Source organism: Mesoplodon bidens (genome assembly GCF_964165515.1).
Source record: "Mesoplodon bidens genome assembly, chromosome: 13".
NCBI lineage: Eukaryota > Metazoa > Chordata > Mammalia > Artiodactyla > Ziphiidae > Mesoplodon > Mesoplodon bidens.
This window is the reverse complement of record NC_138169.1, coordinates 16778406-16803822: the sequence shown is the minus strand read 5'-3', so window position 1 is coordinate 16803822 and position 25417 is coordinate 16778406. Positions and strand designations below refer to the sequence as shown.

Below are 25417 nucleotides of genomic sequence, written 5' to 3'. Positions count from 1 at the left end.
TCAAGGGGAGGCAGAGTGTGATCTCATGCAGAACACAGCCCTAGCAGTTGCTGGGATTGGCCACTGGCCATCAAGATGTTAGAAGTCAGGAAAGCCCTTCTGTTTATAGCTCAGGCAGCACCCAGCTGAGGGGGCCTGCAGACCAAAGGGAAGCATGAAGATTTAACAGCTTCTCTGCACCCCTCTTACAGGTCACAGTCAAAGTTCCTCAGAAGAACTCATAAAGAACCATGCTGGCTTTACTCATCCAGTGATGGAAAGTTCAAGGAGATAAGCAACAAAACCAAGAAAAATGGCCGTTGCATGCTAAAGGTCTCAAAAGAGAAATTCTGCCAGAAAAATCTCTTGGATCAAGAAAGTTCCAGAATTTGAATCAATAAATAGGGTGGATGTGGGGCAAAGGGTATATGGAAAGCCTTTTAAACTGCAACAATACTACTAGCTTTCAGGGTGATTTTTCAAAGATAGATTCAAGTATCTCATCCTGTCCATCTGAAACACTTCTGTAACTTGCCTTAATGGGGGAAGAAAAAGCCATTGTTTACCACTGTTCCATCTTTGAAGCAGCAACTAGCACCTTGCTTTGTATTCTGGACTAAAACTCATTAAAAACAGTGCTGCTCTTCACTTTTTAGGTAACTCTTCCCCCATCTCAACCCAAGGAGATGCTGTCATATAGATATGTTGTCCCCTCTGTGTGTATGTCACATTGTAAACAACTGTCACCCATCCCCTACTGTGGATAAATAGCCTTTGTTTCCTGCACGTAGTTAACAGATGTTTCCGGCCTGCCCATGTGTGGTGGGCCCTGTACGACACACTGAGGACGACACCTACACAAGACTCCCAGCCTCTGCCCTCAGAGAGAGGGAGGTAAAACCAGGAAACACACACTTGACACCCAAGGTTGGTTCTCAGTGTTTTAAGTTCAAAAACTTGGTCAGAACAAATGAGACAGATTCCTGCTGGACCAGTTTCATAAGAGATTAATTTGAAAACCAGATGTCAGCTTACTCACTTTAAGTGAGGTCTGTATTTCCAATAGCCGGACCTTTTGAATCTTGTATCAAGAACACTGCCTTACTTTAGTCAAGGGACCTGGCAAATTAGTAATCAGTATTATTAGTAAATTAGGAATCAGAAGATTCCTTAGTGAGCAAAAAGAATTGAATCACAGTAATAGTTTGTGAGTGATCACATTTGGGTCACAGATTCCTTAAGAATTTGAGGGAAAGTTTGTTCCTTTCCTGAGAAAAAAACACCTGTATAATATTTGCAGACAGTGTCAGGGAGTGATGGAGCTCACTGGTTGACCCCTGGCTTTATTTCACTGAGGCTAAGCCACATCTTGATAGGCGATCCCTATTCCACTAGAGACTAATTGGACTGCTTTGAATAGCACTTCACAATTTTTGTCATATATGCATATACCTGTACTATCATTTACTTTTTTCTTTAAATTGACTCTTATTTAGATAAAAATTTTGAAAAATACCTTACTGCAATACCTAAAAAGAATAGCATTTAACTGCCATAAATAGAAGACATTATAAAAGATGAAACAATGTTACTAAATTTAAAATAATGAAATACAAGTAAAGCTAATCTTTTAGATTATATATATATATGTATACAAATTAATCATTCTATAGCTGAAATAGGTGTACCTCATTGAGACAAGGATTTTATGACCAGTCAGCAGTAATGGGATATTCCAGTTGACGTTGCTTCAAGAAATGATTCTGTATTTTAGCTTTGATGATGAGCAGCAGCAACAGTGCCATTACGTGTGAACCGAGCAGCAAAGGGCAAAGCTTTGAGCTCACCCCCGTTCTCCCATCTTCTCTGCAGCTTCTTAGGCTTAAGGTGGTATGCAGTGAGTGGCACCAGGTCAGCTGAAACGTCTGTCCCTGTCCCCATGGCACTTGCATCTACCTGGGGAGAGAGGCATTAAACATAGGGATATAACATGAAGAGGGTGTTCTGAGAGTGCAAAAGGGGATGCCTGGCCTAAGCTTGGCCTGATGGGAGAAAAGGTCACGCCCCTCACACATGCATCCATCATAAACACTTACTGGGAGGTTACTAAGCGCTAGGTACTGGCGATGCAAAGACGAATAAGACTTGTAAGACACTATCTAGAAGCTCAGGATCTGGTGAGGGGAACAGACTCTCAAAAGTGATGATTATAATATAGATGCCAGATATTGACAATGAGAGCGATCAGGTAATGACATCATGGAAGGATAAGAAGGGCCCCTGCAGGCAGGGAAGAATGCTCCCTAGACAGTACTCACGTATTTTACTTGCTTTCCAGGCTTCTTGCCAGAAGTTAAATTCTTGAAGGTTTGAGCCTGGGTTATTTGCCTATAATTTATGCCCTTTATGTAAATGGGAGTACCACTATTATCTGCTAAATATTTACCCTAAGCAATAATAAATGCATGTCAAAGTCTGATTTTCAGAAGTTAAAAACATGACCCCTATGTGAATATAAGATGAACACAGGTCAAAGATTTTACTCATTAATTAATAAGATGATGAAGTAGATAAACAACAAAGTCCTACTGTATAGCACAAAGAACTATATTCAATATCTTGTGATAAACTGTAATGGAAAAGAATATGAAAAAGAATATATATATATATATATAAATAACTGAATCACTTTGCTGAACACCAGAAACTAACACAACATTGTAAATCAACTATACTTCAATTAAAAAGAAAAGATGATGAAGCAGGTTCAAAAATCACCGAGGAACTGGCCATTTGTGGGCATTTTAATAAAGGTTTTTGCAGCAATGAAGACCCAACACAGGCAAAAATAAAATATATAAAAATAATTTTAAAAAAAGATTGCTAGGTTAGATACAAAACTGGTTAATGTCCTATAAAGCAAGAAACAGTAACTAACCATGAGCATTTTGTTTTTACCAGATAGAAATCATTTGCAGCTGTACTGGACATAAATCTATATATAAATTATAGGTCACTTCACAGAGTGAGCTCTTAATTAGTTAACAGCAAATTCAAACAATGCTACGATCTCCTAGGGCAGAGTTGACAAGCTTTTTCTGTAAAAGGCCAAGGTGATAAACATGTTAGGCTTTTCAGGCTACATAACATCTCTGTCACATATTCTTTTTTCTCTTTTGGTTTTTAGTCCTTTAAAAATGGGGGAAAAACCAACATTCTTGGCTTGAGGGCCGTACAAAGATCGGCCACAGACTGGATTTGGTTTCCTGGCCGTAGCTTGCTGACTCTTGTCCTAGAAAATGAGAAAATCATTGGGTGGGCCTGTGAAATGGGGTTAGGCATGACTTTGAAAGGACATGCATTTATCTTCTTGGCCATATTTGTAAGTTTTGGATAATTTACAAATATGTAATCATTAAGACAGAGTTTGCCTTTGTACCACCTGAAATCATCTCAATAACACGACTGGTGGGCAAGCTTACTTTGGGAAACGGGATTCCTTGTACATCCCAGCGCCAAGAGTCTCCCTCCAGCAGTTCAGACTGAACAAATTCATAGCCTTCGGTTCACTGCTTCTCTGACAAGATTTGGGAACTGCCCAAGCCAACTTGGAGGAGATAAATGGGGGGACCTGAGATTACCATCCCCTTGCAGCAATGTGTTAACAAATCATTCTGGCAATTTTTTTTGATTTTTAAAATTTTACCTTTTTTCCGTTCATTTATCTATTCCTTGTTTCAGGAAGTCTTAAGTAGCACTTATCATAGGCTAGGTACTGTGCTATTTATCTATTCCTTGTTTCAGGAAGTCTTTAAGTAGCACTTATCACAGGCTGGGTACTGTGCTAGGTAACTGCTTCCTTAGGGAGTAATGCTGGTGACATTACTGGCTCCCAATGCTTAGTCTGGCTGTGGAGATAATGAAACAAGCGATTGCACTAAAGTGAAGTGTCACGATAAAATGACTAGACACTCCCAGATTGTGGGATTACAGTGTTGGGAGCTTTGTCACCCTCCATACACTAAACATATTTTTTAATGTAATATTTATTTTGTTAATTATAATAAACACACTTTTAACGTTTTGTTTTACTGGTTACAAGGAACAGTGAATTAGGAACTATAGAGGCAAAGCTAGCATTATATTACCTAGTTTGGTGTCTCTTTCACTGAGTTACAAGGTTCTGACTCTTCCACTCCTTGATTTTATTCCCAGTCCATGTTTCTCAGGCAAAAATAACAACTAAAATAAGGATAAAAGTTTATTTCTCTCTCAAGTAAAAGAAGTCCAAAGTTGGGCAGTTAAGGGCTATTAATGTGATTCCACAAAGTCTTTAAGCAACCTGGGATCCTACTATTTCAATGTTCCATTATCCCTAGAATATGACCCTCATCCTCAAGGTTTAATATGGCTGCTAACATTCCAGCCATCACATCAACATTCCAGGGAGCAGGATGGTAAAAAGGACAAAGAAAGGTGGGACACTCTTCTCTATAAGGCAACTTCCCAGAGGTTGGCCACAAAACTTCCACTTATATGTCTTTGGACAAAATTAAGATACATGGCCACATCTAGCTGCAAAGAAGGATAAGGAATATTGTCTTTTTAGCCAGGGATCAGCGTGCCTAGCTAAAATTTAAGTTCTTAAATCTAAAGAAGAAAAGGAAAATGGATTTGGGGAGGCAAATAGCAATCCCTACCATGATGTGAAACAGTACCCTCAAAAATTTGGGCCATGCCTCTCCTATGACTAACATTACCACCAATTTAATCCAAATCTCATGATGTAGGGTGAGAGTACTGGGAAGATTTTCTGAACAGACAGTGTATTACTGAAGAATATTTTAGTTGCAAGTGTCAGAAAACCAAATTCAAACCAGGGTAAAAAAATGGTTCCTATATTCCAAAATCCTGACATCTCAGCTTTGGCCATGGCTTGATTCAGAAGTTCAAAAAGTTTCCATCTCTTGGCTCCACCTCTGCCAGGTGGGCTTCATTTTTAGACCATACCCATTTTGGTTCTGGTGGGTCTGGATCCTTAGAAGAGCCAACTGGCTTCAACAGCTCTCGTCTCACACCCAGCCAGACTCAAGTCCACTGGCTAGGAGAAAGTCCCTTTTTGCTAGCCCCAGCAAAGCGGTTCATGCTAATTGGTCCAGCTGATGTGACATCCTGCCCCTCCCTCAACCAGTCACTGTGGCCAGAGGGTTGCGATGTGATGATTCACTTAGACCTGAGTCATAATGGTCCACCCTTGTGGCCAGGACTGGAGTCCCCTCTAGTCCATCTGGGCTGAAAATGAGGGAGGGATGGATCCCCCAAAGAATACTGGTGCTCTTATCTGAAGAAGACATAGAGATTGGAGAGTTTCCCGAGTTACTGCCGACCTTTTAATATTTCACTGTTGCCAAAACCCCTGTTGGGGTGAATTGGAGAAAACAGAGAAATGTAATGTTTCTTGCCCCCAGTTCCTGTGAATTAGACTCATTGTAATTGTAAGAGAATCTGTTTTTTAAACTGACAAATAACAAAGGAAATGCTAGCTATTAAGAAATGTCTATAATGTTGATTCTGACATCCTAGACACATTAATCTCCTTGTGCTTTTAGTGACAGAAACCAGTTAGAACACTAGCTGTCTAAGCAAAAAGTTCTCAGGTTATAACCTAATCTCTCTGGGTATTTGGATATGGGTCAGTCACAGGAGTATTGGGTGTAAAGCTGCTGTTTCTGCCTTTAGCCTTGCCCAGTGCCCAAGAGAAAATGGCTGAATAAAGGACACAAGGAACTACGCAGCCCCGAGAACCGAGCTGATGAGGCGTTTTCTAAGTCTAGGCGCCACCTCGTGGTCAATAAGTACAACTACAGTGTTATCCTCTCTGAGAGCTGATAGGCTAGACCTACCAGTTTGGTGTCTTTCAAAGATGGTGTTACACAAATGAATTTATTTACAAAACAGAAAAAGACTCACAAACTTATGGTTACTAAAGAGTATAGTGGGGGGGCGGGGAGATAAATTAGGAGTTTGGGATTAACATATACACACTACTATATATAAAATAGATAAGCAAGGACCTACTGTATAGCACAGGGAACTATATTCAAAATCTTGTAATAACCTATAGTGGAAATGAATCTGAAAAAGTATATATAATATATATATATATATATATAATATATATATATATATTATATATATATATATATATATATATATATATATGAATCACTTTCCTGTATACCTGGAACTAACACAACATTGTAAATTAACTATACTTCAATTTTAAAAATGGTTAGGGCTTCCCTGGTGGCGCAGTGGTTGAGAGTCCGCCTGCCGATGGAGGGGACACGGGTTCGTGCCCCGGTCCGGGAAGATCCCACATGCCGCAGAGCAGCTGGGCCCGTGAGCCATGGCCACTGAGCCTGCGCGTCCGGAGCCTGTGCTCCGCAACGGGAGAGGCCCCAACAGTGAGAGGCCCGCGTACCGCAAAAAAAAAAAAAAAAAAAAAAGGTTAAAACAAGCAAAACAAAACAAAAGATGGTGTTACATATAACATGACTGTACGTGGGCAATACCTAGCAGGCAAATGCAATGAGAGAATCAAGAGGCCAGGGTCACATACCCAGAATAACTGAAAACAGGGACTCCAACAAAAACTTGTTCACAAATGTTCACAGCAGTACTATTCACAGTAGCCAAAAGGTGGAAACAACCCAAATGTCTATCAACAGATGAATGGATAAACAAAATGTGGTCCATTCACATAATGAAATATTGTTCAACCATAAAGAAGTAATGAAGCACTGATACATGCTATAATATAGATGAACCTCAAAAACATGATGCTAAGTGAAAGAAGCTGAACATAAAAGGCCACATATTGTCTGATTCCATGTTTATGAAATGTTCAGAATAGGTAAATCCATAGAGACAGAAAGTAGATTGGTAGTTGCCAGGGGCTGGGGAAAGGAGGAAAGGGGACAGATAATAGATATGGGTTTCCTTTGGGGATGATGAAAATGTTTTCAAACTAGATAGAGGTGATAGTCACACAACACTGTGAATGTGCTGAATGTCACTGAATTGTTTACTTTAAAATAGTCAATTTTATGTTATGTGAGTTTTACCTTAATTTAAAAAAATTAGCTGCCTTACCTCTGGGCCTCCATTTCCTCACGATCCCTACAGTAACATCCAGTTCTCACTCAGCTCTTTTGTGAAGAATAAAAGGGAACTGATATTCATTTATATTGATTTTATTAACCCTTTTCTGAAAAGGAAATAAACAAACACGGTAAAAAAAATGTTCAGTGAAATATACCCCTGGCTCCCAATCTGGTGGCCCCAGGAAGAAGTATTTACTGTGTATCTACTAAGTGCCAGGTGATGCTGATGCTGCTGGTCTGGCGGCCACACTTTGAGAACGACCACCTGAGGAAAAAATGTATCAGGTCGTTCTTTGACGCTTCCATACAGAAACCCTCATTTCCTTAATATGAGAGGGATCTGAACTTCCTTCAGAAAGACTTGTGTTTGCTCTTTATTTTTTATTTTGAAATTATTTCAAACTTAAGAGTTTTGAGAAAAGTACAATCATCTCTCATATGCTCTACCCAAATTCATCCATTTTTAGCATTTTCTCCCACTTGCTCTATCCCTTCTTACCCCCCTTCCCAACTCCCATTATATATTTTCTCTTTTTTCTGGACCATCTATGAGTAAGTTGCAGGCATCATGCCCATTACTTCTTAATACTTTAATGTGTTTGAATTTTTATCTTGGATACTCCCTTAAGTAACCACAGTTCAGTTACCTAATACAGGGAATTTCATTTGACACACACTGACCCAATACTTGTGGGAGCTTTTGACAACACTAGGAACATCTGAGGAACAGGAGTATCCTGGGGGAAGCTGGTGATATTTCCTGGTCCTACTCTGCCTCCTTAGAGACTCTTATATGCCAGCTATGATCCAGGAAGAGGGCCCTCACCCAAACCATGTTGGCACTCTGGCCTCAGACTTCTATCCTCCAGAACTGTGAGAAATACATTCCGGTTGCTTCTAAGCCACCCAGTTTGTGGCATTTTGTTGGAGCAGCTCGAATAGACTAAGATAGCACCTGCCCTTCACTCGTTTCTGACTCCTACTGATCCCTCTTTTCAATTCCATTGCAAAGGGTAGAGATAAGGATATCAATTCAGTATATTACCTGGCAATAACAATAAAAACCATCATCACCATAATCATCTGAGCATTTAATGGTTTATTTTTAAAGCTATATCAATATGTCATGTTCATCTCTGTGTCTTGTTTCTCAGCTGAAAAGTGGGAATCACAGTCGTCAAATGAGATATTGTAACTCTTTGGAAATTGTGCCTTTTCATAATCTTACGTTCCCCTTGGGGCTTCAAAAGGCTACCAAGTGAAGTGGTTGTTTAATGGGTATAGAGTTTCACTTTTGCAAGATGAAAAAGTTCTGTGAATATACTTAAAACTACTAATTTATACACTTAGAAATAATTAAGATGGTAAATTTGATGTTTTACAGTTTTTACCAAAATAATACTTAAAAAAAAAAAAAAAAACGACCAAGTGAGACATCTGAGGAGCTGTCCCAGAAGAGGGATGATGTTTCTGTGGCTCCCAAAGGAGAGACCCGAGCCAGTCAGTGAACAGTGAGGGAAGCAAGCAGGAAGTCTCTGGCAATGGGCAGAAAAAGCTGCGTGTGGGAAGGTTCACGCCAGGTCAAGGGAAGTGCTCCAGCAGGGGCTGAGGAGCCACAGAAATGCAGAGCTGCGTTGTGGGCACAGGGTTGGACTTGATGATTGCTAGGGTCCCTTCCAACTCTTGAGAGGCTGAAGGATTCGAACTGAGTCAAGTTCAGCAAATGCTAGAACTTTCCATTCACAGACTGTCAAATTTTATTATGCTATATTTGAGGAACAGAAATTTAGGTAAAAAACCAGTGCATGCTCCCCTACTATAGGAGAATATAACTTGGTATGACTTTTCTGGTAGGAATCCACTGCTAAAAATTTTTCCAAGATAACAAATGGACAAGTGGACAAAATATGTTTGTTTCCTAAATGCTCTTTCCAAGCACTATTTGTGATAGCAGAAAACTTCAAACAACTTAAACGTCCATTAAGTGACGACTCGGTGACACTCAGAGGGTCGAGACGTCAATCTCAGTATCAAGCAGAAGGGAGATGTTTGGGGCAGGGCAAGTACCAAGAGACTGGATGCTGCTCTTCTTTGCTTCTCTCCACAGCCTTCTCCTTTCTCTGCAGATTGGCTTTCACTGCTTTAATATTCATGCAGCAGACGATGACTGCCTCAGCCTGGACAACACGACTCACGGCTGGCTTAATGTTCCAGTCTCAGTTCCCATGAGCTTCTGATAGGTCCAGCTTGGCCCAGAAGTCCAGTCCTGAGCCAGTCAGCTGTGGCTGCAGTTTGGGGCCACATGGTACTCACTAGATGTTAAGCCCATCCCCTAAGCAGGGGCTGTTGGGTGATGGGCACCCTGGAGGTGTCTACACTCACTCATCAGTGTGGTCCAGGACCAACTGGCAGCATCTATAGCACCAGGCAGCTTCTTAGCAATGCAGATTTCCAGGTTCCACCCCATATCTAATGAATCAAAACCTGCATTTTAATAAGCTCCTCAGGGGTCAGTCTGTGCATTAAAGTTTGGGAGGCACTGATTTATCACAAGAAAGGATGGTTCCTTCCCATTTTCTTCCTTCCTTCCTTCTTCCTCCACCCCCTTTCCTCATTAAGATGCCTTTACTGAAGTATAATTCACATACCATACAATTCACCCATTTATTTAAAGAGTACAATTGAATTCTTTTAGTATGTTCACAGAATTATACATCTATCACCATAATAGATTTTACAACATTTTGACTGCTCTAAAAAGAAACCTGTACTCCTTGGCTGTCATCCCCTAATCCCCCCCACTCCCCCCACCCCAGCCCCTGGCAATCACTAATCTACTTTGTCTCTAGGGATTTGCCTACTCTGGATATTTCACGTAAGTGGAGTCATACAGTATGTGACCTTTTGTGTCTGTCTTCTTTCACTTTTTTTTTTTGGCTGTGCCTTGCAGCTTGCAGGATCCTAGTTCCTCGACCAGGAATCAAACCCGGGCCCCCTGCAGTAGAAGCACAGAGTCCTAACCACTGGACTGCCAGGGAAGTCCCTGTTGGGAGTTTTTAAAAATTATGGATTCAATTTCATTACTGGTAATTGGTCTCTTTATATTTTCCATTTCTTCCTGCCTCAGTCTTGGTAGATTGTACATTTCTAGCAATATATCCATTTCTTCTAGGTTGTCCATTTTATTGACATATAATTGTTTGTAGTAATCTCTTATGATCCTTTGTATTTCTGTGGTGTTGGCTGTAACTTCCCTTTCATTTTTAATTATTTATTGGAGCCCTTTTTCTTTTTTTTTGATGAGTCTGACTAAATTTTCTCTTTTCAAAGAAACACCTCTTAGTTTCATTGATCTTTTTTGTTGCCTTTTTCATCTCTATTGCACTTATTTCTGCTCTGATCTTTATGATTTCTTTCCTTCAACTAATTTTGGGTTTTGTTTGCTCTTCTTTTTCTAGTTCCTTTAGGTGTAAAGTTTGGTTGTTTGAGATTTCTTTTCTTGTTTCTGAGGTAGGCTTGTATACCTATAAACTCTCCTCTTAGAACTGCTTTTGCCGCATCCCATAGATTTTGGATCACTGTGTTTCCATTTTCATTTGTCTCCAGGTATTTTTAAATTTCCTCTTTGATTTCTTTGGTGAACAATTGGTTGTTTAGTAGCATACTGTTTAGTCTCCACGTGTTTGTATTTTTTGCCATTTTTTTCTTGAGGTTGACTTCTAGTCTCCTATCACTGTGGCTGGAAAAGATGCTTGATATAATTTCAGTTCTTTTAAATTTATTGAGACTCATGATCTTTCCTGAAGAATGTTCCATGTGCCCTTGGAAAGAATTTTCAGTCTGCAGCTTTTGGATAAAAAGTTCTATTTACATCTATTAAGTCCATCTGGTCTAATGTGTCACTTAAGGCCAGTGTTTCCTTATTGATTTTCTGTCTGGATGATCTGTCCATTGATGTGTGACGTTAAAGTCCCCTACAATGATATGTTACTGTCAACTTCTCCCTTTATATTTGTTAATATTTGCCTTATGTATTTAGATGCTCCTGTGTTGGGTACATATATAATTGTTGTATCTTCTTATTGGCTAGATCCCTTTATCATTATCTAATGTCTTTCTTTGTCTCATTAATGGTCTTTGTTTTAAAGTCTGTTTTGTCTGATATAAGTATTGCTATCTCAACCTTCTTTTTATTTCCATTTGCATGGAATACCTTTTCCCATCCCCTCACTTTCAATCTGTTTGTCTTTAGATCTGAAGTGAATCTTTTGTAGGCACCATATATATGGGTCTTGTTGGGTTTTTTTTAACCATTCAGCCACTCTAAATCTTTTAATTGGAGCATTTAATCCATTTACATTTAAAGCAATTATTGATATGTATTTGTTGCCATTGTGTTAACTATTTTCTGGTTGTTTTTGTAGTTCTCTTTTGTTTGTTTCTTCTTCTTTTGCTTTCTTCCTCTGTGATTTGATGGCTATCCTTAGTGTTATGTTTGGATTCCTTTGTCTTTCTTGTGTGCGTATCTATCATAGATTTTTGGGTTGTGGTTACTATGAGGTTTATATATAACAATCATATATACATATGTGATTATTTTAAGTTGATCTCTTAAGTTTGAACATTCTAACCACCCTGCATATTTACTCACCACTGCGTTTAATATTTAATGTTTTTGAAACCATATTTTATATCTTTTTGTTTTGCGTAGCCCTTAACTACTGATTATGGATATAGATAATTTTACTACTTTTGTCTTTTAACCTTTCTACTAGCCTTATAAGTGGTTGACCTACTACCTTTACTGTATATTTGCCTTTACATTTTTCCTTTAGTAATTTTTATATTTCTAGTTGTGGTCTTTTCTTTTTTTAAAGATTTCTTTATCATTTATTTATTTATTTATTTTATTTTTGGCTGCATCGGGTCTTAGTTGCGGCATGCAGGATCTTTCATTGCAGTGCACAGGCTTCTCTCTAGTTGTGGTGTGTGGGTTTTCTCTTTTCTAGTTGTGGCACACAGGCTCCAGGGCACGTGGGCTCTGTAGTTGTGGTGCGTGGGCTTAGTTGCCCCGTGGCATGTGGGATCTTAGTTCCCTGACCAGGGATTGAACCCACGTTCCCTGCATTGTAAGGCAGATTCTTTACCACTGGACCACCAGGGAAGTCCTGTGGTCTTTTCCTTTTCACTCAGAGAAGTCCCTTTCACATTTCTTGTTAAGCTGGCTTATTGGTACTGAACTCTTTTAGCTTTTGCTTGTCTGTAAAACTCTTTGTCTTTCCTTCAAATCTGAATTATAACCTTGCTGGGTAGAATATTCTTGGTTGTAGGTTTTTTTTCATTTCATCACTTTAAATATATTGTGCCATTTCCTTCTGGCCTGCAGAGTTTCTGCTGAAAAGTCAGCTGACATTCTTATAGGAGTTCCCTTGTATGTAACTAGTTCCTTTTCCCTTGCTGCTTTTAATGTTCTCTCTTTAATTTTTTTTCTATTCTAATTACAATGTGTCTTGGTGTGGACCTCTTTGTGATGATCTTGTTTAGGACTCTGTGCTTCCTGGTCCTGGATGTCTGCTTCCTTTCCTTGGATAGGGAAGTTTTCAGCTATTATGTATTCAAGTAAGTTCTCTGCCCCTTTCTGTCTCTCTTTTCCTTCTGGGACCCTATAATGTGAACTTCAGTGTGCTTGATGTTGTCCCAGAGGTACCTTAAGCTATTCTTATTTTTCAAAATTCTTTTTCCTTTTTTGTGTTCAATTTGGGTGATTTCCACTACTCTGTCTTCCAGTTTGCTGATCTGTTCTTCTGTATAATCTATTCTATTGTTGATTCCTTCTTGTGTATTTTTTATTTACACTATTGTATTCTTCAGCTGTTTGGTTCTTCTTTATATTTTGTTAAGCTTCTGTGTTCATCCATTCTTCTCCTGAGTTCATTGAACATCTTTATAATGATTACTTTGAATTCTTTAATGGTTAGATTACTTATCTCCACTTTGCTTAGTCTTTTTCTGGGGTTTTACCTTGTTCCTTTGTTTGGAACATATTCCTCTATTGCTTCATTTTGCCTAATTCTGTTTTTATTTCTATGTATTAGGTAGATTGGATACAATTCTCAATCTTGGAGAAGTGGCCTTATATAAGAGATGTCCTATGGGGCTTAGCAGCATCTTCTCCTCTGGTTACCAGAGCTATATGCTCTAGGGGTGCCCCCATGTGGGTTGCATGGGTCCTTCTGTTGTCAAGGGGCTGACTACTTTGAGCACACTGGTAGGAAGGGCTGGCCTCCAGCCCAGTTGGCTGCCAGGCCCTGCCTTGTGTGGAGGCTGCTGGCCCACTGGTGGGTGGGGCAGATCCCTGCATGGCTGGCTGTTCAGCTTGGGGATCCTGGGATCCCCAACTGGCTGGTGGTGGTAAGGCCCTGGTACTAATAGGCTAGTAGGAGGACTCCAGAATGACACTTGGCAGAACCAATGTCATGGTAGAATGAGCTCCTAAAAATGGCTGCCACCAGAGTCTGTGTCCCCATGGGGAGTCCCAGTTGCCTCCTGCCTCTCCTGGAGGCTCTCCGAGATCAGCAAGTGGGTCTGACCCAGGCTCCTTTCAAATTATTGCCTCTGTACTAGGTCTCAGAGCATGTGAGATTTTGCATATGTCCTTTAAGAGCCAAGTCTGTTTCCTATAGCCCTCTGGCTCTCCCATACAGAAGCCCCTCTCGTCTTCAAAGCCAGATGTTTTGGGGCTGGACTCTTCTGGATAGCCTACCCTGAATGTGTGGGTCTTAACTATACTGTATCTCTGCCTCTCCTATCTGCCTGGTTTTGGTTCCCTTTTTTTTGGCCACCCTGCACAACTTGTGGGATCTTAGTTCCCTGACCAGGGATTGAACCCAGGCCCTCGGCAGTGAAAACAGAGTCTTAACTACTGGACCTCCAGGGAATTCCCTGTAGTTCCTTCTTTCCATCTTTAGTTGTGGAAAATCTGCTAGTCTTCAGGTCATTCTCATCAATAGTTGATCTGTAAATAGTTGTAATTTTGGTGTGCTGATGGGTGGAGGTGAGCTCAGGGTCTTCCCACTCCATCATCTTGGCCACACCCATAAATGTCTAATTTAAAGACACCCAGTCTACAGTATTTCCTTATAGCAGCCCAAGCTACGACAGATTTTGGTACTGAGAAGTGGGGTGCTGCTATAACAATTACCGAAAAATGTGGAAGCAGCTTTTGAACTGGGGAAAGGGTGGAGGTTGGAAGAATTTGGAAGTACATGCTAGAAAGATAGATGTTTCTGGTGAGGGCTCAGAAAGAAAAGAGGAGAGCTGGAGAGAAAGCTTCCATTTTCTTAGCAAACACATAAATAATCATGAACAGAGTGTTGGCAGAAATATGGATGGTAGGGTCCACTTTGTTGAGGTCTTACAGGGAAATGAGGAACATGCTGTTGGACAATAGAGAACAGACGATCCTTGTTATAAAGTGGCAAAGAACTTGGCTGAACTGTGTCCTAGTGTTTTTGCAAGGTACAGCTGGAGAGCAATGAAAATGAATATTCAATAACTGAATTATTTTGCTGTACACTTGAAACTAACACAATATTGTAAGTCAACTATACTCCAATAAAATTTAATAAAAAAGAAAAAATCCTGCTGCAAGTAAAAGATCAAAGTTAAATATTTAAGTCATATTTGTGAAAAAAAGAAAATGAATATTCAGTGAAGAGATTTATAAAGTGTTTGAAGAGTAGCTTGCTTCCTCCTGACTGCTTACAATAAAATGTGAAAGGAAAGAGATGACTTAAAGAAGGAATTGTTAAGCAAAGGGAATCAGAATTTAATGCTTTGGAAAATTCTCAGCCTGTCCATATCCCCAAAAATGAGCAAATGTGTTTGGAAGAGAACACTGAAGGGTGTGGATGGACTATCAAATGATAAGAGATTATTGGATTATAGGAACAGAAACACTGCCTGTTTGTACTGAAGGGGACTGAGATGGGAAGAAATGAAGGCAGGCTTTCAGATGTTGATTCTACAGGACAGGATGATAAAGCTACTTGGCTATGAATGTGCACTATTCACGAAAGGGGAAGAATGATCCCAAAAGCAATTCAGAAATCATCAGGGCCATCACCTTGGTTTCAACAGGACAGACAGGCTTCATCTGAAGTCATCGGGGCAGGACCCTTGCCTGGGCAGAGCTGCAAAGGCAGGACCACAACCCAGTGGATCCAGAGGGCAGAGCATCAAACCAAAGAGGATTATTCTCGAGCCTTAAGATCTAAAGGTATTTGCCTTGCTAGAATTGGACTTGCTTGGGACCCATCACTCCTTTCTTCCTTGTGATTACTCCTTTCTTTCTTCTGATTACTCCTTTTGGGAATGAGAATGTCTACCCTATGCCTATCCCACCACTGTATTTTGGAAGTAGATAACTTATCTGGTTTCACAGGTTCACAGCTAGAGAGGAATTTTGTTTCAAGATGAATCATACCTAGAGTGTCACCTATATCTGATTTAGATAGTATTTAGCTACTTTATTATTTTTTAAAAGGAATTTTGCCCTGTTAAAAAATATTTATTTATTTATTTATTTATTTATGGCTGTGTTGGCTCTTCGTTTCTGTGCGAGGGCTTTCTCTAGTTGTGGCAAGTGGGGGCCACTCCTCATCGCGGTGTGCGGGCCTCTCACTATCAGGGCCTCTCTTGTTGCGGAGCACAGGCTCCAGACGTGCAGGCTCAGTAATTGTGGCTTGCAGGGCTAGTTGCTCCACGGCATGTGGGATCTTCCAAGACCAGGGCTTGAACCTGCGTCCCCTGCATCGGCAGGCTGACTCTCAACCACTGCGCCACCAGGGAAGCCCAAGATACTTTATTTTTTTAAGGAAAGCTTTATTCTTTTTTTGACCGCACCACACAGTATGTGGGATCTTAGTTCCCTGACCAGGGATTGAACCCATGCCCCCTGCAATGGAAGCATGGTGTCTTAACCACTGGACCACCAGGGAAGTCCAATAGTATCTAGATACTTTAGACATTAGAGTTGATTCTGAAGAGTTAAGACTTTGGAGCTGTTGGAATGAAGTGAATATATTTTGCATGTGAGAAGACATGCATCTGCAGGGCCATATTTTGTCATAGCAGCCTGAACTGACAAACACAGATCCTGTGTTCCTTACAGGACCCTGGATTTGATTTTGCTTGAAAGCCCTAGCTTAATTTTAGCCCTGGTTGCCATCTAGAGAGACTAAAAAATTTCAAAATCATCAAGTCCTGACTCCTTATTGTTCAATAATTTATCTCTCTTCTCCCATTTTACTAAAAGAAGCACGATGAAACCAGGCAGCACCTTCTGCTTGGTAACTGCTTTTTAGATCACCCAGTTCACTAGGAACATTTTCTCTTTCCACATACTTGCAGACGATACTGTTGCCAAACCTTCTGCCAGTTCATAACAAGGATCCTCTTTCCTTCAGTTTCCAATAACATGTTCCTTACTTCCTTTTGAGCTCTCATTGGCAGCATCCTCAAAGTCCAGATTCCTACTAAGTTTGTTCAAGATAATTTAGGCTGTCTCTAACATACTCCTCAAAATCTTTCCTGCTTCTGTCCACTGCCTGGTTCCAAACCACTCCCACATTTTAGGTAGTTGTTACGACAGCACCCCATTTCCAGGCACCAAAATCTGTATTAGTTATCTATGCTGCATGACAAATTGCCCCTAAATTTAGTGCTTTAAAAACAGTTATTATCACAGTTTCTGTGGGTCAGGAATTTGGACACAGCTTAGCTGGGTGCCCCTGGTACAGAAGGTTGCAATCAAGTTGTTGGCCAAGGCTGCAGTCATCTCAGGGTTCAACTAGGTGAGGATCCATTCTAAGCTCACTTATGTGACCACTGGCCAGGCCTCAGGTTCTGACAGTTGGCGAGACATTAGTTCCTTGACACATGGAGCCCTCTATTGGGCAACTATAGTGGGCTGACTAGTATCCCCTCCCCCATTCATGTTCACATGGAACCTCAGAATGTGGAAATAGGGTCTCTGCAGATGTAATTAGTTAGGTTAAGATGAGGTCATACTAAATTTGGGTGGGCCCTAAGTCCAATGACTGGTGTCCTCATAAGAAGAGAGAACAGAGGCACACAGAAAAGGTCATGTGGAGATCGAGGCAGAGATTAGAATAATGTACCTATAAGCCAAGGAATGCCAAGGACTGCTGGAAGACTCCACTCTTCCCCAGAGTCTTCAGAGGGAGCATGGCCCTTATGACACCTAGATTTCAGACTTTTGGCCTCCAGAACTGTAGAGAATTTCTGTTGTTTTAAGCCACCCAGTTTGTGGTAGTTTGTTATGGCAGCCCCAGGAAACTAATAAAGCAGCTCACATTTTTGACCTGGCTTTCCTCAGAGCAAATAAGCAAGAGAATAGGAGAGAAAGAAGCCTAACAGCCATAAGTTTAACTGCCAGACTCAGAACATTTAAGGCAGGGATTTCATCTCTGCATCTCTACTATGTAGCACAGTGCCTGGCACAGAGAGGCACTTGATAAATTCTTACTGAATGAATGAATGAATCCAAGGTACCTTCTTCTATTTCCTAACTGTTACAGATAATGTAAATTCAAGTAATTTCAAAATTTTCTCCCAAAGTTCACTGCTGGATCACTGTTCTTATTTGTATTAGGTAGCATAAGCAAAGCTGCTATAATAAAAAAAAAGTAAATAGATAAAAGCTCAACACAAGAGGTTTTTTTTTTTTTTTTCTCCTCATATAACAATGCTGAGTGGGTGTTTAGGTCAACAGGGCAGAGTTCTCCTCCACCCAGGTATCTTCCATCTTAAAGCCTTGCCTTCTCCAGGACCTGGTCATTATCTTCCAGCTGGCAGAGTAAGTAAGAGCATCTGTTGACAGATTTTCTGGGCCAGGCCTGGGTATGTGCACATCCCTTCTGCTCACTTTCCACTGGGGGAGAGCATAGGCATATGGCCACTTTAAGGGGGTTGAGGAATGTACTGTAGGTGTATGGCCAACAAAGAGGACAACTAAATAAGTCAAATACTTGACTTATTCCCTGGTACGTTACTCAAGAACCTCAAATTAACCAGATAAAAAAGAACTCTGGATTCCCTGCCTTCACTCTCATCTGAGTCTTTCATTCACTGAATGGCACCACCATCCATGCAAGTTGCTTAAGGCAGTCTCCTGGAAGTTATTCTTGATTTGTTTTTGTTTTTTTGGCTGTGCTACGTGGGATGTGGGATCTTAGTTCCCCACCAGGGACAGAACCCATGACCCCTGCAGTGGAAGTGCAGAGTCTTAACCACTGGACTGCCAGGGAAGTCCCCTTGATTTGTTTCTTATTTTCATCTTCCACGTGGAGTCCTTCAGGAAGCCCTTTCAACTCTATCTCCAAAACATATCATAAACCCATCTATTCTATCTTTACTGCCACTTTCTTAGTTCAAGCTTCATAATAATCTGGGTTATTCCAAAAGCATTTTAATAACTCTCCATGTCTCCACTTTCACTTGCCCATATTTCATTCTCCATACAGCAGAGTCTTATCTTTTAAAACATAAATTTGATCATATCACTCTTTAGTTTATTTATTTATTTATTTATTTATTTTTTTTTGCGGTAGGCGGGCCTCTCACTGTTGTGGCCTCTCCCCTTGCGGAGCACAGGCTCCGGACGCGCAGGCTCAGCGGCCATGGCTCACGGGCCCAGCCGCTCCGCGGCATGTGGGATCCTCCCAGACCGGGGCACGAAGCCGTGTCCCCTGCATCGGCAGGCGGACTCTCAACCACTGCGCCACCAGGGAAGCCCACTCTTTAGTTTAAAACCTTCCAGTGGCTTAGAATAAAACCCAAAGTTCTCACCATGACCCCTAAGGGTGTATACGATACAACCCCTGCCTACCTCTCCAACCTCATCCTTTATCACTCTCTGCTACTCACCCTGCTCCAGCTACAATGATCTTGCTGCTCCTTGACCACATTTACCTTACTTCCACTTTAAGACTTTTGCACTTGCTGTTCCATCTGCTCAGAAATCCCCTTGGATTTCCAATAGACAGTTCCTTCTCATTAGAGGTCTCAGCTTCAAGGTTACGGCCCGGGAGACCTTCCCTGATCATCTACTTGGAAAAAGCCCCCACACGCAGTTATTCTCTTACCTCAGCATCCTGTTTACTTTCTTTTTACTATCCACAAACTCTGTGTTTTTCCCTCTTTATTTTCTGCTTCCCTTTCCTTGAAAATAAGATCCATGAGCAGGTACCGTGTCTTTTTTCTACTGTTTCCCCAGGGTCGAGTAGGCGTGGCACACAGCTGTGCTCAGTAAATAAGTGAATGGATGAAGACGCATCAAGAGGTGATTAACCAAAAGCTCCTGCAAGGTTCTTTGACAGATTGTTGGTGTCGTGTAAGGAGCACAAACCTGGGTTCCGGTTCGGACTTGCCCACTTCTCAGCTATGCGCAAATGAGTGCCGCTCTCTGAAAGCCTCAGTTACCGCATCCGTTAACAGGTAATAGCACATACTTACCTGAAAAGGCCAAATGCCTACTTTAAAAAGGAGAAAGGAACTAAGAGAAGAAAAGAGCTTCACGTAAAATACACGCTCCGTATATATAACTATTATTATATATAATTGTTACCGTAGGACCCGCCCGTGGCCTCCGTTTCCTCTTTTCTATCACGAGTCGGTATCCCCTACTCCTTCCGCAGGGTGTTTCTGGCGCCACAAACCTCGTCCGCGGTGCTGGGAGAAAAGAGAAACGCTCCCACAGCCACTAGAGTCCGGTGGTGAGGTCCAATAGCCCCGCCCCGCGAGTCTGAGCCTTTTATGTCATCAACTCGGCGCCAGCGCTGCGGAGGGCCCGGGGGCCTATCCTGGGTGTGGCGCCACCTTGGGGAGGCCTTGGCGGACGCCTGCAAGTCAACTGCTTGGTTCGGGGGCGGCTCGGAAACCGCAGCGGACCGTGACGAGGGGCGCGTGGAGTCGTGGGGACACGAAGTCGGGCGGCAGGAGGGGCGGCCCGGAGCTCAGGCGGGGCACAGCGCCGGCAAGCGGGCGGCTGGCGGGGCTGCCCGGCGCGGGTGTCCCGGCGATGTGTGGCGCTGAAGCGGCAGCGGGAGCGGCGGCGGCGGCGGCGGTGGGCTCGGCCTCGGCTTCGCGGCGGTGCCGGCGTCGGAGGCGGAGGCGCAGGCTCCTCCTCAGGACCTGGCGAGCCCGGGCCTAAGCGGAGGCCCCGCGAGGCCCCAGCACATCGCCCCAGATCGGGGCCTTCCCCGCCTCGCCCTGCCCCGGGAGCCTGCCTCCCCGGCCGGGGATGAGGCCGGGAGGCGGCCGCGCGGGGCCCAGCACAAAGGCTTGTTCCCGGGGGCCGCTGCCGCCGCCACCCCCAGCCTAGGGCCGCCCGCCGAGGCCGAGCCGGCGCCGGGGCCGTCATCCCCGCAGGTCCCCGGGGGCGGCTGCTGCCCGTCTCCCCGAGACCCAGGGCCCCGATCGCTGAGCCCCTTGTTCCTTCGGCTGCGGCGGGATCCGGCAGCTGCGCAGCCTCCGCTGCTCCCGGCCGTGCGGGCCCCGCGGAGCATGTGGGAGGAGAGCGACATGGAGAAAGCCATCAAGGTAAGGGGGAGATGCCCCCTTCCTCCCCGCTTTGTCTCTGTGACATTCCTCTCGGCTCCAACCTCAGAAAGCGGAGAGAACTTGGAGCAACTCCCGGGTTTCGGTTTTCACTGGGTTCCGTGGACTGCGTTTTACTGCACTGGGGCGAAGGGTTTGTGTGTGTGTAAGGAGGGACATCCGACTCTCTCCGACTTACCTGCTTAAAGCGGGGATATGATTCCCCGCTTCGGTAGAATGGAAGGTGAGTGGCGTGGAGATACTTGATGTGCGTAGGACGGAGGGGGGCCACTACTGTTTTCGATCATTCCCCAAGTGCCATCAGAATCTGCTTTCAGATGATCTGCTGCAACACCACTTGGAGAGCTGGACCTTACCCATCGCTCCAGATTTATTTTAAATCTGCTGTTGTAGAAGGAGGTGATCGCCTTCTTACAAGACCTGTCCTTTGGCAAATAAGTTGTTCCCACTTTAACGTGTGGTCCCTCCCCTATTCCTGTTTCCTTTTCCTTCTCCTCCTAGGTAGCGCTAAGTTTATTTAGAAGGAGCTAATGGTGTCCTGTAACTTACTGCTCTGTTAACCAAAAGAAAAGCAAATATGTGTGTTCCAAAATGACCCAAATAAAATGACACATTCTTAAAAACCTGCTTTTTACTCTTTTTTTTTTAAACAGGCAGACATTGAGGCATTCAGTCACAGGAGTCAGACAAATTATTTAGCTGTACTTAGGAAATTAGTTTCTTATGTGAATTGAACACTGAATCTTAAAGTTTGATATGTATTATTTACTTGTTTTACAGTATTAGGTCAACTCTGTGCATTTAAGAATTTCATTTTCCCTTGAGGGACAGGCAACTTGGGGTTATTTTCCCCATCAAGACACAATCACTACAGTCAATAACTAATTAAGAACTTACACATCTAACAATTTTGGGGGTGGTAAAGTTTATAGAAGTCATCAGTCACTTCAAAGAAAAGTCACCATTTAAACGAGGCATCAAAACACAACATACACATTAAGGAAGATCAGATTTTAAATAATAGAAATAAAGGTTCTAAAAGACTACTTTGATAGATACATTTTGTTTCTTTTGGTTTGGATTTTATTGGTACAGCATCGTGAATTGCCTAAAGTTATATGATTGGGTTGTGAATCAAAATATATTTGGCAGATTTTTAAATTCAAGAAGTATTATCTGCTTTGTGCCAGGTGCTGTCTTAGGCACTTGTGGTGCAAAGCCAGACTCCTAGATGTCCCTCTTTCATAGAGCTTCTATCTAGATGGTGGAGTTAGGTGATAAACATTGCCAGGTGATACAATTAAGTATTAAAAAGGGGGGAGTACTATTTTAGGAAGGCAGGGAAGGCTTTCCTGAGGAGGTGACATTTGCATAGAGCTTTGAAGGGAATGAGGGAACAAACCTCCACTGTCTTGGGGAAGAATATTATAGACAGTGGTAACAGCGGGTACAAAGGCCCTGAGGTAGGTGCAGGTGTCGTGTGACCCAGGAACAACAAGGTGGCTGGAATGTAGTGGGTCAGTATAGATTATGTTCGAGATAGGTGATGGGAAGCCACAGTACACACAGGGCCTTGTAGGCCATTGAAGGAACTTTGGCTTTGACCCTGAGTAGAAGGGGAAATCTCAGAGAGTTTTGAGCAAAACAGGGAGATAGTTCTAGTGGGCAAATGTATAAACGGGGAAGCAGTGTTACTTAGTGGTTGTTATAGTTTCTCCAGGTTGACTCGAGTTGAAATTCAGCCTGGCCATTCATTTAACTGTGTCCTTGAATAAGTCACTTTACTTCTTTGTCACTTAGTTTCCTCATCCATAGAAGAGGATAAAAGAATCTCCTCAGCTTAGGGTTTTTTTGAGAATTTAATAAGCACATGTATCTAAATGTGCTTACAGTACCTAACATTTAGTAAGAACTCAATGGATATTGGATATTAGCTCATAGCAACCTAAGAATGGTTTAGAAAGAGTTGGGGTTTTCTTCAGTCGGTCACTATTGTCCAACCTAGTTTTCTTAAAACTTTTTAGCTTTTCTTCATGTACTTATTAACAGGTCATTGGTGAATCTTCCTACTAATTTGGGTGTGTCCAATCAATACAAATTAGTGGAGTTGAAAATATCTGATCTAACAACCAGTACTGACGAGGATATATTCCCTTGGCAGCAAGCCAGCATCACATCAAATAAAACTTTTGGTCTGTGGCATTGTGTTGTATTCACTGTTTTGCTTTTTTGAGGCTGTCCCTCATTTGGTAAGAACTGAGACCTCTGGAGTTCAGCTGGAAAAGCTATTTCCCTGGGTTCTCACCACAACATTTAAACTTCTGCTGCCTGATTACCTGAGAGTGGGCGGATTGGACTTTAAGATCTCATCCTATTACTCTTCAAGGTATTAGGATAAGGCCAACTGGCTACAACCATAGGCTCTGTTTTCTCATTTCTGTCTCTACTGCCATAGGCCATGACTTCACTACTCCCAAGTCACTTAGCTAAACCTAGATAATGAGCATTTTGGGATTAGAGATTGCCTTACATATTTGTTTTCTATTGTATATGGCAGTTTTTAATACTTTATGAACTTAATGAAAATTCATTTCCTTAGTTTTAAAAACATTAAAAAATTGCAGTTATAATTCACATACCATAAAACTCACCCAAGGTAAGTGTATAATTCAGTATTTTTAGTAAGTTTATAGAGCAGTGCATCTGTCTTCACAATCCAGTTTTAGAATTTTTCTATCTCGCCTCCCTCTCCCCCACCCCACCCCCGTCCCTGGAAAGTTCCTTCTGCCTCATTGTAGTCAGCCTCTACTGTGACTCCCCACCCCAGACAACTACTGATCTGCTTTCTGTCACTATTCTTTTGTCCTCTCTAGAAATTCCAAATAATCAAAATTATATAATATATAGTCTTATGTGTTTGGTTTCTTTTACTTATACTTTTGAGGTTCATCCATGTTAGTGCATGCATTAGTAGTTCACTCCTTTTTATTGTTGAGGAATCTTTTTATTGTTTATCCCCTGTTGATGGACATTTAGATTGTTTCCAGTTTTTAGCTATTATGAATAAAATGATAAATAAAACTTGTCCATACAAGTTTTTGTGTGAACGTATGTTTCATTTTCTTCTAGGTAAATACCTACGTGTGGAATTATTGGGTAGTACAGTAAGTTTATGCTTAACTTTTTAAGAAACGGCAAAACTTTTCCAAAATGGGATTGTTCCAAGACCATTTGTTCAAAACATTGTCTTTTGCTTGTTGAATTACCTTTGTTGAAAATCAGTTGATCATAAATGTATAAGTTTATTTTTGGATTCTCTTTTTTTCTTCTTTTCCTTTTTTTATTTCTTTTTTGTTTGTTTGTTTTTGTTTGTTTGTTTGAGTCTCTTTTCTGTTTCATTGACCCATATAACTATCCTTATGCCAGTGCCACACTGATTTGATTACTGAAGCTTTATGGTAAGTTTTCAAATTGGGTAGCATGAGAACCAACTTGGTTTTTCTTTTTCAAAATTAAGCTGGCAGGACTTCCCTGGTGGTCCAGTGGTAAAGAATCCACCTTACAATTCAGGGGACGCGGGTTCTATCCCTGGTCGGGGAACAAAGATCCCACATGCCGTGAGGCAACTAAGCCCACGTGCCACAACTACTGAGCTTGCACGCCTTAACTAGAGAGCCTGTGTGCTGCAGACTACAGAGCCCACGCACTCTGGAACCCATGCGCCACAACTACAGAGCCCATATGCCCTGGAGGCTGTACGCCACAACTAGAGAAGAGACAACCTGCCCGCCGCAACTAGAGAAGCCTGTGAGCTGTAACGAAAGATCCCGTGTGCCGCAACTAAGACCCGACGCAGCCAAAAATAAATAAAATAAATAAATAATAAATAAATCTCAAAAAACCCCCCAAGAAACCTAAGAAACTGAAAGTTTCTATATATATAAAAAAATTAAGTTGGTTATTTAAGTTCTTTGTATTTCCAAATAAATTTTAGAATCAGCTTGTCAAATTCTACCAAGAAAAGTGTGCTGGGATTTTGACAGGGATTCCATAGAATCTGTTGGTCAGTTTGAGGACAGTTGCCATCTTAACAATATTGTCTTCTAGGCCAAGAACATGGTATAACTCTCCATTTTTTTCTGGGCTTTCCCCTATTTATCAGTGTGTTTGAGTCTTTAGTGTACAGATCTTCTTTTGATAAATTTATTCCTAAATATTTTATTCTTTATGATGCTATTAAGGGTGGAACTGCTTTCTTTAAAAAATTTATTTATTTATTTATTTATGGCTGCATTGGGTCTTCGTTGCTGCGCGTGGGCTTTTCTCTGGTTGCGGTGGGGCTTCTCATTGCGGTGGCTTCTCCTGTTGCAGAGCACGGGCTCTAGGTGCGTGGGCTTCAGTAGTTGTGGTGCACGGGCTCAGGAGTTGTGGCTTGCAGGCTCAGGAGTTGTGGCACACAAACTTAGTTGCCCCACAGCATGTGGGATCTTCTCGGATCAGGGCTCAAACCTGTGTCCCCTGCATTGGCAGGCGGGTTCTTAACCACTGTGCCACCAGGGAAGCCCCCATTTCTAATGTTAATAACTTGTGTTTTTTCTCTCTTTCTCAGTCAGTCTAGCTAAAGGTTTGTT

The 25417-nt window shown here is 41.9% G+C and overlaps 3 protein-coding genes across 9 annotated transcripts in view; 2 read left to right on the top strand and 1 right to left on the bottom strand.

The window, feature by feature from the left end:
- Positions 1-4063, top strand: part of ALDH2 (aldehyde dehydrogenase 2 family member) — a 33091-nt gene extending 29028 nt beyond the window's left edge. Inside the window, exon 13 of the mRNA XM_081253198.1 lies at positions 192-4063. Within this exon, the coding sequence (XP_081109324.1) occupies positions 192-224 (33 nt within the window). The 3' untranslated portion in view covers positions 225-4063. The remainder of the gene's footprint in view (positions 1-191) is intronic.
- On the bottom strand, positions 1835-20718 carry LOC308627285 (uncharacterized protein). The gene is made up of 2 exons (XM_081253213.1): positions 19795-20718; positions 1835-1935 (listed from the first exon to the last, which is right to left on the bottom strand). Exon 1 carries the CDS (start codon positions 20587-20589, stop codon positions 19981-19983), a length of 609 nt encoding a protein of 202 aa, XP_081109339.1. The 5' UTR covers positions 20590-20718; the 3' UTR covers positions 1835-1935; positions 19795-19980.
- The window catches only part of MAPKAPK5 (MAPK activated protein kinase 5), a 38647-nt gene continuing 32715 nt past the window's right edge, over positions 19486-25417 (top strand). The window contains exon 1 of one of the 7 annotated variants that reach the window (XM_081253204.1): positions 19486-19664. Coding sequence is in view for 6 of the 7 variants with exons in the window: in XM_081253205.1 (XP_081109331.1) it covers positions 20733-20768 (36 nt within the window). In the remaining variant the exon portion in view is untranslated. Of the gene's footprint in view, positions 19665-20301; positions 20769-25417 lie in introns of those variants that run through there. The other 6 variants (XM_081253205.1, XM_081253200.1, XM_081253202.1 and 3 more) reach the window with 6 other exon arrangements.